Below are 15,918 nucleotides of genomic sequence, written 5' to 3' on the forward strand. Positions count from 1 at the left end.
ACCAACACAGCCACAACCAACCAATACAACTACACAACCACAACCAACCAACACAGCCACACCCAAACAACCACCATCAACCAACACAGCCACACCCAAACAACCACACCCAACCAACACAGCCACAACCACACAACCACAACCAACCACCATCAACCAACACAGCTACAAACAACCAATACAACCACACAACCACAACCAAGCAACACAGCTACAAACAACCAATACAACCACACAACCACAACCAACCAACACAGCCACAACCACAACCAACACAGCCACAACCAACGAACGCAACCACAACCAACCAACACAGCCACACCCAAACCACCACAGCCAAGCAACCACAGCTAACCAGCTACAGCCACAATGAACTATAACCAAACAACCCAGCCACAACTAACCATAGCCATACAACCACACAACTACAACTAGCCAACCACAAACAACCAACCATAACCACAGGCAAACAAGCACAACTACAATCAAAACCAACCAGTCACTCAGCAGCACCCCCACCACTTGGCAGAGTCTCGTGTCTGGGCTCTTTCCAGTGCTTCCCAGGCATCGTGTTCAATGCCGTCTCACCCTCCACTGCTGCTGCTCAGAGATGAGGGCTGTCCACTCACGGGACCTCACCCAATTGTCCTCACTCTCACTTGTCCCCACCCTGACACCCTTCCCCCTTTCCCACCATCACTGGTCCGTTCTCTGTCTCTGTGTCCTGCTTCTCCAGATGGAAGGTACGAGGGCCATGTGGAGCATACACCCTCGCGTCTGGCTTCTTTCCTCATGTAGCGTCTCTGTGGCTCCCCTGTGCTCTTGTGAGTTCCCAGGTCACCTCCCTCTGCTGAGCGGTCGTTCCCTCCAGGAAACACCAGGTGCTTTGTCGGTTACCTGGGCTCCGCATGCTCACACCACATGGCCTTCTCACAGGCACTCTGGGTGTCTGCACCGGGCGGCACGCGGCCATCAGTGTTTTTGCCCACTGACAGGCGTGTGGCAGCCTCCCACTGTTCTCACGGTGGCTCTCGGATGACACGGGGTGTGGAGCGCCTCAGGTGCTTGCTTGCTTTCTGTCTGAGACGTGTCTGTTCAGGTCTTTTACACGTTTTAAACGGATTCATTGCTTTCTCATGGCTGAGTTGTAAGGGTTCTTTGTGCATTTTGGACACCAGCCCTTCATTAGATGTGTCTTCACAAGTATTTCCTCCCTGCTAGGGCTTGTCTTCTCATTCTCTCACACTCCTTTTCCTGATCAGCCCTCTAGGAAAGTCAGCACCACACATGCATGGCATATCTTACTGTATGCGTGTCTGTGTTTTATACATAAAAAGAGCAAGTATTTTTTTTTTGTCTCCTAACAACCAATTTTTGCCCCTTTGAGGGAGAATGTGTGAGTCTATAGCAGGGGTGGGGAACCTCCGGCCCGTGCGCCATACAAGGCCCACGAAATCATTGGGCTGGCCCTGCCAAGGCATTAAGTGTTTGACCCGATACAGCAGCTGATGTTTAAGTGGGTGATCTGGTGTGGCCCACAGATGATGTTATCAATATCCAAGCGGCCCTTGGCAGAAAATAGGATCCTCGTCGGTGTGATGCTGTTGGAATAGACACCTTTCACATGTGCTGCCCATGTTACTGGTTCATCTCTGAGTTCACCACCATGTCCTGTCCCCAAACCTATGAGGCTTCAGTGGGCTCCGGGGAGTGAGGGGTCCATGGACCTCAGGAGAAGTCCGAGCCGCGTCTCGGCGCCGCCTGTGTCCTGCCCATCGGCTCCAGACCTGTCATTTATGCGTCATCTTTGCTGAGCTCAGCCCCAGCTCTCTCTTTATTTCTTGCTCGTTTTGTTAAAATTTCTGTTCTGAGTTTCTGATTCCAGGCATTTCTGTGTGTGTTTGCTTTACATACGTGCTTTTTGAGGAGGTGTTGCCCCTCCCTCCCGAAGCAGCGGCTCCAGGCTGCCCTGCCCGTCAGGTGGCTGCCCTGGGAGCTGAGCTGTCTCTCTGGTCTCCGTCCATCCTTGAGACCCCCAACTCCCAGGAGGGAGTCCCAGGGCCCTCCACCCACCGGCGGGATGTCCCGTTCCTCTCACAGGTGGCTGGGGCTGTGGTCTGCTCCGTGGTCATGCGGAAGGCAGTGGCCCCAGGGAACCTCAGCCGTGGTCCCAGGGGGAGCATGTATCTCAGAAGCACCTGTGTTTGCCCCTCCCTGACGGCAGTGTGTCTCTAACTTATCCCCCCCTGGCGCCTGTGCCTCCCCAGATGGCGTCCTCACCCCTGTGAACCACCGCAGCCCCCTGCAAGCCATCGAGCCTGTCGCGGCGTCTGGCCACAAGAAACAGAGTTTTGTCCTCTCGCCCTTTTCTGCTCAGGAAGGTACGTGACCCTCACCGCCCTAGAACCCCGAACTCAGGCTGTGGCCTGTGCGCTCCTCGCTGAGCCATTTCTCTCTCTCTGTTAGAAATGTCGGGTTTCTCGTTCCACATCGCTTCCTTGGACGAGAGTGGGGTTCTCAACGTGTGGGTGAGTGGGGCACGCGGGCACTGCACCCCTGCATTCCCAGGTTCTGGGAGCAGAGTGTGTGGCTGTTGGGGAGAAGGCTGCCAGGGCCACGTGACAGGGAGGCAGGGCAGGGCAGCGTCCCAGGAGCTGTGGGTCCTGTGGGGGCGGACACAGGTGGACCAGAGACAGGCAGTCAGGGATGAGGGTAAAGGACGTGCGATGCTCCGAGGCACTGGCCCGATGTCAGGGAGGGGCGAGGGCGGGAGGGGCTGGCAGCTTCGCAGGGATGATTCTGAAGCGAGGCCGCTCTGTCTGGAGCAGTTACGCTTCTAGCACCCGCTCAGCTGGTGTCTCTGTTAGACCTGTGCTGTGCTTAGATGGCTCCCTCATTATAAAATGCGTTAATGTTCATCTCAATATTCTGTTTTTAGGTGGTTGTTGAATTACCAAAGGCAGATCTTGCAGGTTCGATAAGTGATTTAGGTAACTATTAAATGAAAAAAATGAATTTCTGTCAGTGTTTGCTGAAAATGAAAGATTAAAGATAGCATTAACTACTTGGAAAATAAGTGGTTGGCTACCTGAAAGATGAACATGAAGGTCATGTGTCTTACAACCTCATTGGCCATTGTGTGAGCACCTCAGCTGCAGTGGGGAAGGGCGTGCGGGCTGAGTGCTGGCAGCGAGGCCGAGCGCGTTAGTTCCCTGACGACTGTGTCCCTTGGATCCCTATGTTGTACGTCAGGGACCAGTGTCTGGTCCAAGCTCTATCTCGTGCATTAGATTGGGGGCCGGTCAGAGAGCACCCACTGTGGTGGGAGCCAGTCCTTCACTGATGAGCGTTCTCTGAGCAACCTGGTCCCATCCCAGGTGCCCGGAAACAGGTGAGTGGACTGGGAGTGTGGGCTGAGGGCCCACGGGGCTCAGGTCAGAAGGGTGCTGCCGAGGGCGCGCTCAGGCCTGGCTGGCTTCCCTGGGAAGGCGCCCCCTGGGGAAGTGGGACGCTGCTTCCCACCTGTGACGGCGGCATTGGCAGCCTCCTGGCTTCATCTGCGGGTGAGCTTATTTATGGGCACATTGAGGACAGTGCCTTGCCCAGGATTTGGGTTTCAAGATGCAGTAATTACAAACGGGAAGATGGTGTTGGGAATAGACAGGAAGCAAAGCCACCGCGTGGCTGAGGGGCAGGTTGTGGCCATGACGACGTTGAGGGAAGGGCGGTGTGCGAGTCGTTGGGAGGAGGCAGGGGCGCGGAGGGGGGCGCCCGGCAGGGCCCATCGCACCCTGCGCTGCTGCGAGGGGCGCGGGGACGCTGAGTGCTGGTTTTCATTCCGTATCTTCCGCTCAGTGTGCTGCCGGATCAGGTCTGAAAGGCAAGGGCTTCCTGACCGTGGCTCACAGCCCTTTCCCAAGGCTCTGACTGCAGACCCTTATTTCTCGGCTGAGCGCCGGGGGCTTTCAGGAACCGCACCTGCCCCTGGGGGCCTCCTGCCTTCCGGTCTGCCCCTGACGCAGGTGTGGAGCAGTGAAGCGTGATTCCAGGGACCGGGCCGCTGGTCCTCAGAGGCACATCTATCCCCGTCTCCCTGCTTTTAGGGCTCATCCCTGGAGGGAGGATAAAGCTGGTGCACAGCTCTGTGACTCGGCTGAGCGACAGGTAAGTGCCCCCGGGAGGCAGCCCCTCAGCACAGGCCCGTGTCCCACATGGGGAGGCGACAGAGATGATGGCCGAATGCCTGGTCATTCATGAGTCAGTGTAAAGGCACATCGCAAATGGAGAGCCAACTGCTTTTCTTTGATTAAAATATGGTCCAGCTTATGAATCGGTGCAATGTGACTATTTTTCACTCAGTGTTAATACAACCAGGAAGTTAAACAGGACCGGTGGTCGCAGACCCCAGTCCTTCGTGCCCACAGGTGGCCCCTGGGCTGGTGGGACCCCGGGCTCTTGTAAGGACGCAGACACGTAGTCCCCGTGGTTACAGAGGTGGGCTCCCTGTGTCAGGGGAATAGAGCTCAGTGAGAGGGGTGTTCATGGTGGTCCCCCGGGACCCGTGCCTACAAAGGGGAGAGGCACAGACCTGGCCGCGAGGGGCAGGTGACTGTCACGCAGATGCAGACGGCCCTGGCCCGGGAGCTCCCGAGTGTCCTTGCCAGGTCCTGTGCCCTCTCTCCCACCGTCACTGAACTCGGGAGTCTGAGGAGGGAGTGACCCTGGGTGGCGGCATGTCTCCTCGTCCACCATGGGTATGGCACATGCGTGACTCGCTCTATGGGACATGCACATGCTTGTGGGAGCTCAGAGTGATGGTGGGGGTGACTGGTGACTTCTTGGAGAGGTGGCCCTGAGGTGGGAGGTGGACCAGGAGTGTCTGATCAGCAGGAGCAGGACGTGGAGCCAGGGCATGAGGCTATGACACAGTGAGGGCAGGACCTGGAGGCTTGCCGTCCAGAGAAGGATGAGTCAGTGTTTGCTGCGTGAGGGTTTCCACAGTCCTCCATTCCTGATGGCGATCGGGAGCTGTTCGGGGCTTAGAGGGAAAGTGTGGAGCAGAGGCGGGGACTGGAGCGGAGACGCCTGGGCTGTTGCCGGGATCGGTGTGGAAGGTCAGGGTCAGGGCTGGGCAGCCGTCGTGGGGATGAGGGTGCCTTTCAGCGAAGGTCCTAGGAATGGTGAGAGGGAGGCCCTGCCCTCTCCAGTGCCTGGCTCGGGGTCCAGGTCCCACACAGATGAGGAGGAGTGGATCTGAGGCAGGACCTGGGCAGCCTGGCGGGCGGGGGCAGGGGCGGGCTCAGCTCTGTTCTGCGAGTGATAGGAGGGTCTGCGTTTGACAGTTGCAGTCCTGCGTGTGGGGGAGAGAGACCGTGGCCAGATTCCTGCTTCTGGCGCAGGCAGAGCGGTTTCTGCTGTTACAACCATGCACACAAGTCTTTAAATGAGAGGAACGCCTGTCAGTGCCAGGTCCAGGGTGGAGGTTGGAGCCAGGGGTAGCCCGTCTGTGTGTGTGTGTGTGTCTGTGTGTGTGTCTGTGTGCGCGTGCATGTACGAGTGTGCGTGTGTATGAGTGTGCGTGTGTGTATGTGTGCGCACGTGTGTGTGCGTGTGTGCATGTGTGTGTGTGTGTAGGATGAGGCTGGGCCCCTGGGCCCCGCTGCTGCTGTGGCTCCACCCATGCCGGGGCTGCGTGCTGCGGGCTTGCCCGAGGCTGGAAGGTGGGGCTGGACCCCGCACAGCACTGGGGTCCTTGTCCCTTCGTGAGAGAGAAACCCAGAAAGCCCCGCCCCAGCCCAGGAGATGGAGGAGGAGGAGACTTGAAACCCCAGCATCACAGGCCTGACCAGTGCAGCCGAAGGAGAGGTTACAGGACCTGCTGCACGGCCCGCGGGTTCGCCTGCGGAGATTACGGCACAATCTAAGAGAGTTCTAGAAGCGAGACTGACCCGTGAGAGTAAAGGAGGGGAATGTGAAGTAGCAGGCATGCGAGACGTATCTGAGGAAACTATCCAGAGCACAGAACATGGGAAGTAGTCACAGGACACATGTGATGCGTGTGCTGCGCCGTCATGGCCCGCGGTTCCCAGCCCGTCCGCTCACCTCTGCTGTTTCTTCCAGCCTTTCCCACAAAGGCGACGGACGCTGGGGAGCTGCACAAACACTGAATGTTAAATTTTTGCCTTCAGATCCTAATCACTTTATTGTCGGCACCAACATGGTGAGGAATATTCAAACTTCATTCTGGAACCCTTCTTCTTTCCTCGAGTTGCTTGATCAATGTCGTCAATAAAGATGAATTCACTGCTTTTACAATGTTGCTTAAGCTGTTTCGAGAAGACTAGCTTTACCCAGCCTTGTACTTCCCTTGGCTTTAGTCACTGCTGTATGTTTATCACCAGGGTTTTGTAGGCCATGGCTCCAGACAGGACCTGAGAGTATTTCCCAGATTCTTCAAACCCCAGCAGCACGGCGAGAGGCCGGTGAAGGTGACCGCCGTGGACTTCTCGCCCTTTGGAGAGCCGGCGTTCTTGGTGAGGAGGCACCAGTTCCATTGGGGCCCCAAAGCCCTTGCAGGGACGGATCGGCTTTTAGCATCAACCGTTTACTGCGCCTCAGTCCCCGCAGGCTGGCGGGGCGTCCGCATGTGTCACCGCGAGGTTTCCTGAAAGTCCCTCCCAGCTGTGCAGGCCGTCACATGGCTACTTAGACCTCTTGACACTTGGCGTTCTGACCTAGTTTCAGTGTTACAGGGGACTCCCAGGAGGGACAGCGGGCCCTGCCTGCCCAGCCCGGGGGTGCCCCACAGGCACGCCCTTGCCTCCCGGCTCGGCCCTCTCCTGCGGGTGCACTTAGTCCTGAAGTCCTCCCAGAGTGCAGGCGGGGCTCCCACCCTAAGTGGCTGAGTGATGGCTGCTCTGGTGGCCACAGAGCCGCATCAGCAGGAAGCCAGTGCAGCGCCCCCACCTGACCAGTGGGAGTGGCTGCAGTAACCTCCCGGGTCACGGGTCTCCTCACAACCTGAACGGCGCTCCTCAGTTTGAGTGTGTGCGAGTTAGACTCCATTTTCCATCTTCGCCCACCTGATGGCTCCTGGGTAAGGTGGGAACACTGAGGAGGTCTTGTCTTCCCTTTCTGATAATGGCCATTCCAGGGAGACCAGTGGATGCTCTGCTAGGCTCCTGCCATTCATCACCTCCCCACCTGCGCCCTCCCCACCTACACCCTCCCCACCTACACCCTCCCCACCTACACCCTCCCCACCTGCACCCTCCCCACCTGCACCCTCCCCACCTGTGCCCTCCCCACCTGCGCCCTCCCCACCTGCGCCCTCCCCACCTGCACCCTCCCCACATGCACCCTCCCCACGTGCACCCATCCTACCCTGCAGCCGATGTTAATGATTGACTTGTCCTCACCTGCACCCTCACTTTCGCATCTATGTGCTCACATTCTTACCTGCATCCATTCATGATCCTCACTGGCATCTGATGTCGGTGATTTCCGACGGTGGCTTTGCATCCTGTAGTTAATTCCATGTTTACTAGTTTGCTGTCTGTCTTTTCTACTATGTAGGAGTATGTAAATATGTATGTTAGGTGTACATGTAGGCAGGCATGTTTATTGGTATGTATGGAGGCATGTATGTGTAACGTAAGTGTGGGCACATGGCTCCTTACTCTCCTCAGTGGCTTACAGCCATTTGCTGCCCCTGTTCTGTTCAGAGCATCCCTGGGGGGTCCTTGGAACTAGTCCTTTGCTCTCTGGCATCATTCTGTGAGCCCTTTTTTGCTTTTTGGTGTAGTGAATTCCTGGAGTCAGCCCTTTCTCCAGGGAGTCCTGGCTCCTGTTAGGAAAAAACACGTGGAAACCAAGATCCGGGCAGTGAGAAGTGCTCGCTGTGCAGGACACACCGACCGCAGGCCACGCGACTCAGGCCCCTGAGTGCCCTGAGCCTCGCGTGATGCCGTCTGTGCCTCTGCCTTGTTTATGGACTGACTTAGTATATAGAGTACAAGCTTCTCTTTTTAGCTAAATGTTGGTCTTTTACTAAACCAGCTACGTTTTATTTTATGGAAATTTCAACCCAAGGGGATGTATCACTATATTATTGGTGCAAATGTATGTATATCTTTTTAAAGATGCCTTATTGATTTTCATGGAGCCAATCTTAATGCCCTGTGTTTGAATCACTGAGATCCAACTTTGCTACAAATAAACGCCTACTTGTACACTCACGGAATTCATTGCCTATTGGCCACTTTGGGAAGGGGAAGGAGTACAAAATGTCCCAGAACCTCCCAGGTGAATTCTTACCTTTGTCGTTTGTTAGGACAGATTTAATGTTAGAATTCTATGTTTCAAAAACAAAAAGATATTTTTGCTGCACGAACTGAAAAGTGTTGATGCTCTGAAAGTGTTTCCCACTATGAGATTGGCTGAAAGGGAAGCAGAGCCGTGATCTGGTTTCCTGCCCACAGGCTGGCTGCTGTGACGGGAGCATCAGGCTCCACCAGCTGGCGTCTGAGCGGCCGGTGCTGCAGTGGGGCCTCAGCACCGCGGGCCGCGCCATCACCGGCCTGCAGTGGTCCCCGACCCGGCCAGCGGTGTTTTTCGTCCAGGACGACACTTCCTGCATCTACATCTGGGACCTCCTGAAGAGCGACCTGGGTCCTGTAGCCAAGCAGCCCATCTCTCCAGACAGGTAGGTCTGAGGGACCGCGCTGGCCGCCAGTCCTCCCTGCAGAGCTTTCGGTAGTGACGTTAGAATGTGTTCTGTTGTTTAAGGACTGCTTCTATAGTATCAATTTAAGTAATAATTTACAAACCACTTTAAGGTATGTTGATTTCAATTTAGTCCAGAGTAGTCTATGGATTAAAGAATTCACATGGCACCATTTCCCCATCATTGTTCTTCAGTAAAGGAAAGAAGAAACGGGTGAGCCCCTTAGTCATGCTCTCAGGGTTCCGTCTGTACCATCTGCAGCCCTCCATCCAGTGTCTCGCAGTCCATGGCTGGGAGTCAGTCACTGACACCCTGTCACATGGACGCATTCCTCCGCCCCAGAGTGGGGCGCAGTCACACCAGCGCGTGGCCTCTGCGTGGACCCGGTGACATGGAGATGATCATGGTCGGCCTCCAGCAATCCCTGTCTTGTTTTATTCATGGAAACTAGAACTATTTCTACAGCCTTCTCTGTGAAGGCTTCTTTCCTGACCCACTTGTCTGCTCACTGTCCATCTCCCTGAGATTTTGTATTTCTCGTTAGTCATTGCCTGATGGCGATGGCTCTAGGAGCCTGGGGAGGGCGGGGACCACCCAGGTGGAGAGTGATTGAGACAGAATCGCTTGCTGGGTGTTAGGGACACACTGATGAGATCTGAAAAGTACTAGGTATAGACATTATTCTAATTATTTAAAAAAATACATCATCAAAATCCAGACTGCGATTCACTTCTAAACACATAATATGCATGTCATTTATTTCAAAAGGCTTGTCAGTTACTTAATAAAACAAATATTTATTGAGCACCTGCTGCTCGCCTGGCACCAGGGTATGTAGTGGACCAGTCAGTGGGCTCACATCCTTGTGGGGCCAGATGGGTGAGAAACCCAATAAAATAAGTGAGGTTCCACAGTGGGGTGGGGAGAAACGAGGAGGCACGGGCCCAGGTGTGCGCCAGAGGGAGTCAGGACTTGGAATGGGCAGGAAGGAAGGTCTGGCAGAGACTCGGGACATGGGGTCTTGGGGCCGACTGTGCCTGACCCGAACCCTAACCCTAACCCCACCTCCTGCATGGCTGGTGGTCAGTCAGTCAGCTGGGCTGAGGCTGCCAGCAGGGAGCAGCGAGTGGAGAAAAGGCAGACGTGATCTAGAACATTCTTCCAGACACCGCCTGCCTCAGAGGTTAGCAGCAAGCAGTGTTTAAGTTAAAGAAGTGATAATAGTCAAAGAAAGTGCCCAATTATTTTTCTCTAGAGCAGTGGTTCTCAACCTTCTGGCCCTTTAAATACAGTTCCTCATGTTGTGACCCAACCATAAAATTATTTTCGTTGCTACTTCATAACTGTAATGTTGCTGCTGTTATGAATCGTCATGTCAATATCTGATATTCAGGATGGTCTTAGGCGACCCCTGTGAAAGGGTCGTTCAACCGCCAGAGGGGTCGCGACCCACAGGTTGAGAACCGCTGCTCTAGAGTTTCTCCCCACCCCACTGTGGAACCTCATTTATTTTATTGTGTTTCTCACCCATCTGGCCCCACAAGGATGTGAGCCCACTGACTGGTCCACTACATACCCTGGTGCCAGGCGAGCAGCAGGAGTTTAGAAAGAAGGAAGCATTTGCCCCTGTTAGAGTTAAGTTCAAGTTACTATACACGCTGCGCACTGTGGCCTGGGCGGCCAGGATCAAACCCGACGCTGCGCTGTTTTCTGCCCTCTTTGCCTGGCTTCTGTTCGGCTCACAGATCTGAAGCACATTTTATTTTAATGTTTTTTCAAAGCACATTAAATTGGCTCTGACAACCCTGGCCAGTGTTTTCAGTGGTTGGAGCGGTGGCCTGAGCACCAGAGGGTCTTGGGTTCGATTCCTGGTTAAGAGCAGGTACTTGGGTTTCAGGCTCACTCCCAGGGCACATGTGGGAGGCACCCAGTTGATGTCTTTCTCACATCGATGTTTCTCTCTTTCCCTTTCACTCTTTCCCCTTCCCCCCACTCTCCCTGGAGAAAAATCAATGGAAAAGTAACCTTGGGTGAGGATTAAGAACAAATAGTAGTGAGCAGGCCTGGTAGTGCTGAGTGGCGTTTCCGCACCAGGCCTCACCATGTCTGCAGAACTCAGCGGGAGCTGCTGTGCTGCCCTCGAGCTCTCCCGGCTCCCTGGCCTCCCCCTGCTGCATCGTTCCTGGAGTTCCCAGCTTGTGGCAATAACCAAGCAGCAGTCTTAACATACTCAGTGGGTGGAAATTCTCAAGATTTGTTCCTTTGTGGGCTCAGGAGGGCTTAATTCTCCCTGTCCCGCCCTTCAGTGATGCGGTGGCTCTCGACCTGGGGCCCAGCAGTAGGACCAGACTGTCTCTGAGGCCTGGACAGATGGGGTTGGGAGGGATGCGGGCGCATGGGGCTGCTGGGGTGGCTGCAGGCTTCTCGCCGCAGGTCTGGTCTCAGGGCAGGGCTGCCTGCAGCCCAGGGTTGTGGGTTTGCCTGTCCGGGGAGCAAGTCCTTCATGCTTAACAGGGACGGTGACCAGCGGTCGTGCAGCAGGCCTCTCGCTCAGGAGTGAGTTTTCAAAATGGGTTTTAGAGGCTTCCCTGTGTTGGCTTCTGTTCTGACGTTCGTCCTGACTCATGGCGGTGGTTAGACTCTCGTTCACGCCCCAGGAGCCTCGCAGTCATGCAGCCTCTCTTCCAGGCTGGTGGCCATGGCGGTCGTGGGCGAGCCAGAGAGGACCAGCGGCGGCTTCCTGGCCCTGGTGCTGGCCAGAGCCTCTGGCCACATGGACGTCCAGTTCTTGAAGCGGAAGTGGGCGACCCCCGTGGCGGACGAGCAGAGGAGACTGCGGCTGCTTCTGCAGAAAGCGCTTTAGGGGGTGAGCAGCTGGCGTTGTGGGGGGACAGCACATGGGGACCCGGATGTGAAGGGCCAGTCCAAGAGGGGCCTGTCACCCATGTGCGGGTGGAGTGTGCAGTAGAACACATGTATTCTGTACATAATTAATTCATTTTACAGGATGTCACAGTTATATTCCCAGTCAATAAATTACTATTTTTGAATGGAAACATTTGTAGTGTGTCCTGAACTTCAAAGGAAACACAGTCATGCCCAGTACACTCTTCCCTGAGAATATTTCTGCTTATTTTTAGACCAGCCTTAAACTATTACCCATTCGCTACCATAGGTTATTTATTTATTTATTTTTATTGATTTCAGAGAGGAAGGGAGAGGGAGGGAGAGATAGAAACATCAAGATGAGAGAGCATCATTGATCGGCTGCCTCCTGCACAGCCCACACTGGGGATCGAGCCTGCAACCCAGGCGTGTGCCCTGACTGGGAATTGAATCATGACCTCCTGGCTCATAGGTCCATGCTCAGCCACTTGGCCACGCCAGCCGGGCTACTACCAGATTGTAAACAGTCCACCATGAACATGGGCTTCCATGAGCTGCTCTCTTAGTCATGCACGAGACGGGACTTCATCAGGGCGCAGGCCTTTCCCTGCCTGGGGGTCCTCGAGCCCAAGCACCTGCTGCAGAGCCTGGCCCGCAGGGGACGCTCAGTCGGTCTCTGTTAAGCAGCGCTGGACTCGGCTCCCACCCCGCATCTCCGTAACGCTCGCGGACAGTCGCTTCCAGACAGGAGAGGTGCGTGCAGGTGCCTGGAGCCCGCAGATCACCCCTGCTCTTTTCTCCCTGTAACCTGCACAGAGACTGGTCTGGGCTATTTAAAGGTGGACATGAATTGTAGGTGTTTCACTTTCAGATTCTGCTTTAAATTAGAATTACATTCGTCCCTCTCCCTTTGCACCTCCTGTGTTTGTGCCCACGAAGTCTCAGGTATTGTCCACTGTGGCTCCACACCCTGTTCTTTTGTTTGATTCATTTTTCCTGGGAGGTAAATGCTTGGGCTCTGGGCGCTGACATTGCTCAGAGGCGCTAGCTGCGGCACGCCACCAAGCCCCGCCCCGCCCACAGCCACAGCATCAGGGCTTGCTGTGAGTGGCACCTCTGACGGCTCCAGTGTGTGCTCGGTTCTGAGGGAAGGTCGGAGCCCTTGGGGGTGCAGGTGGTTGCAGTCATCCTTCTGGGAGGTGCCAGGTAGGGGTGCAGCCAGAGATGTGCCCAGGGAGGGAGCTATGTGGGGTCCAGGGGCCTGCAAGGCTCCCAAATCCTGCCGAGGAGGTGACTTTTTGCTAAAATTTCAAGTGCATTTTGGGTCACACAGCCGTGTGCTGGGATGTAGACTTGAAGGCGTGAGTGAGGTTTCTGTATTTAGCCCATTATCCCTGCCCTGCCTCAACCTCAGGCCCTTCATCGTGAGTCCTGGTCACCTCGCCCCAGTGGGTCTGCTCTCCTCCAGGGGGTTGGTGACAGGCCGTCTTCCCTCAGAAAGCAGAGGACACAGGAAACAGTGCCACCCGCCACCCAGAGGACACCGGCCGAGGGCGCGGCCCAGCGCGGAGGCACATCTCTGTCTGCTGGTGGCTGTGAGTTCCCTTCGAGTCACCAGGCAATTTGGTCTGCGATTCTGCGAGCGTCCCTCTCAGGAGTCCCTGAAAACACGGAGCTGAGAGAGTCCATTCTGAACTGCGTGGCTTCCCTACACAGTTCCGAGCTTACTTGTGTGCCCTAGTTCTTTAGCGCGCCGGGCACTAAGCCAGCCCGTCACGGGTCAGGGCGACTCCCCACTGCATGGCTTGCCCATGTTGCTAGGCTCATCAACTTGGATTCATCTTCTAAAATGACAGAACATTTATTGGCCTTTTATCACAGAAGGTAACACTTCAGTGCAGTCTCTGGCTGTGTTTCTAGGCCAGGCATTGTTCGGGCGTAAACATGGGAGCTCGGAGGGGGCCTGGGTGGACGAGGTCAGCCTGCAGGGTGGGCCCGTGTGGCAGGACGACAGCGTGAACGGCAGCAGGTGGCCCCCGGATGGCAGTCCTGGTAGCCAGGGACCCCAGCAAGGGACAGAGGCAATTCATCAACATGGCAGCTGGTACGCAGGACAGTGGCTGGCAAGGAAAGCTGGAGACCCTGCCGGCACGCTGCCCCCAATCCGCCGGGGCCAGCCGCCTCTGAGCGGCCCACACCCTGAGGGCTTTTCCTCCTGCTGTCAGTCCGCAGGGACCGTTTCCCATGGGTTCCTAGGGACCAGGGGCACCGGGGAGCCTGCTCTCCCTCTGCAGCCGAGGCTCCAGCGGCCCCGCTCCTACCTGTGTTGCATGCGTCCTGCTCAGCTCACCACCTCCAGGGCCACCATCGAGACTCATGGGCTCTTGAAGACTGGAAGTTCATGTACAGATGGGGATCGATGGTAGGTTCCCTGCTGCCGCCCTCGGCGATCCAGCCTCACACCCACCTCTGCCGCCCTCCTTCCTCCACAGCTCGGTTCTGTGCCCTGTGCCGCGCCAGCACGGCCACGGGTGAACCCGAGTAGGGGCGGTGAAGGATTAGAAAAGGCAGATGAGAACAGCGCTGAGGCTGGATGGGATGCTGCCCCCTCTGATGGAGAGAGCACCACGGACCACAAGCCGTGTCTTTATTTTATAGCAGATTCCACGGGGCAAAGTCAGGGTGCAGTCAAGAAGTTTACAACATTCCCGTGGGTTTCGATCCTACTCGATTACATGCACCTGAACTCTATCAAGCCCACATCACTCAGGCACGTGGGGCCACGTATTCGGATCATAGGTTCAAGCTTACAACTACAGCTGTTGGCTATAACTGTGCTGGGAGGGCTCTGCCCCCCAAGCTGGGACTTGCACGTGGCCATGAGAGGACTGGGCCCTCGTATGAGTCCGAGGCCTGAACCTGTCCAAACCCTGTAGCCGCTCTCCACAGGTTCCCCTGAGGACATGGGTCCCGGTGTCCCCTCGTGGGCATCTCCTCATGGGGGGCCTGCCCCGGGGGGGCCTCCTCCGTGGGGGCCTCCTCTGTGGGCGCCTCAGCCCCCGTGGCCAGCCCTGTGGCTCTCCGACCAAACAACAGAACATTGATAATTGGTCTAAGTATCTGACCTTCTCACTGAGTTTCCCAGGAGTCACTACAGAGGCTGACGCAGATTCACATGGAAACCATGGTGAGTGTCTTGCCAAGAGCTTCCTTCCGGAGCCGTCATCCCAGCTGTAAGAGACAGCAGGAGCCTGGGGAAGGGCGACGCAGGGAACTCCATGAGCCCTGAGAGGGAGCACTTGCGAATGGCACCCCTGAGCTTGCAGCCAGGTTTGGCCTGACAAAGGGGTCAGGCCTGGCCCAATCGGTGCTGAGCACTGGGCCTGGGGTGCAGAGCAGGAGTGGGGGGGGGGGTGTTTTGGGCCTTGAGGGAAGGAATGGCTCAGTGTTTGCACAACCCAGTGCCTTCCTGGTGTGCCTAAGCACCTCAGGCTCCCCAGCCAGCCCAGACCTGAAGGGAAAGCCATCTGTCCAGGTGAGCTACACTAGGTGCTGTGGGTGACACACACTAGGTGCTGTGGGTGACCCTCACTAGGTGCAGTGGGTGACCCTCACTAGGTGCTGTGGGTGACCCTCACTAGGTGCTGTGGGTGACCCTCATTGGTGCTGTGGGTGACACACACTAGGTGCTGTGGGTGACCCTCACTAGGTGCAGTGGGTGACCCTCACTAGGTGCTGTGGGTGACACACACTAGGTGCTGTGGGTGACCCTCACTAGGTGCAGTGGGTGACCCTCACTAGGTGCTGTGGGTGACCCTCACTAGGTGCTGTGGGTGACCCTCACTAGGTGCTATGAGTGACCCTCACTAGGTGCTGTGGGTGACCCTCACTAGGTGCTATGAGTGACCCTCACTAGGTGCTGTGGGTGACCCTCACTAGGTGCTATGAGTGACCCTCACTAGGTGCTGTGGGTGACCCTCAATAGGTGCTATGAGTGACCCTCACTAGGTGCTGTGGGTGACCCTCACTAGGTGCAGTGGGTGACCCTCACTAGGTGCTGTGGGTGACCCTCACTAGGTGCAGTGGGTGACCCTCACTAGGTGCTATGAGTGACCCTCACTAGGTGCTGTGGGTGACCCTCACTAGGTGCTGTGGGTGACCCTCACTAGGTGCTGTGGGTGACACACACCAGGTGCTGTGGCTGACCCTCACTAGGTGCAGTGGGTGACCCTCACTAGGTGCTGTGGGTGACCCTCACTAGGTGCTGTGGGTGACCCTCACTAGGTGCTATGAGTGACCCTCACTAG

General features: G+C 56.1%; 1 protein-coding gene across 7 annotated transcripts in view; it reads left to right on the forward strand.

Annotated features, from left to right (window-relative positions):
• Nucleotides 1-11,781, forward strand: part of WDR60 (WD repeat domain 60) — a 61,483-nt gene extending 49,702 nt beyond the window's left edge. For all 7 annotated transcript variants that reach the window (XM_023746909.1, XM_023746910.1, XM_023746911.1 and 4 more), the window contains 8 exons: nucleotides 2,268-2,381; nucleotides 2,467-2,528; nucleotides 2,939-2,990; nucleotides 4,104-4,164; nucleotides 6,121-6,220; nucleotides 6,402-6,533; nucleotides 8,481-8,704; nucleotides 11,414-11,781. In XM_023746909.1, the coding sequence (XP_023602677.1) occupies nucleotides 2,268-2,381; nucleotides 2,467-2,528; nucleotides 2,939-2,990; nucleotides 4,104-4,164; nucleotides 6,121-6,220; nucleotides 6,402-6,533; nucleotides 8,481-8,704; nucleotides 11,414-11,588 (920 nt within the window). In that variant the 3' untranslated portion in view covers nucleotides 11,589-11,781. The remainder of the gene's footprint in view (nucleotides 1-2,267; nucleotides 2,382-2,466; nucleotides 2,529-2,938; nucleotides 2,991-4,103; nucleotides 4,165-6,120; nucleotides 6,221-6,401; nucleotides 6,534-8,480; nucleotides 8,705-11,413) is intronic.
• The last annotated feature ends 4,137 nt before the right edge of the window (nucleotides 11,782-15,918 follow it).

Source organism: Myotis lucifugus, unplaced genomic scaffold (genome assembly GCF_000147115.1).
Source record: "Myotis lucifugus unplaced genomic scaffold, Myoluc2.0 scaffold_759, whole genome shotgun sequence".
Taxonomy (NCBI): domain Eukaryota; kingdom Metazoa; phylum Chordata; class Mammalia; order Chiroptera; family Vespertilionidae; genus Myotis; species Myotis lucifugus.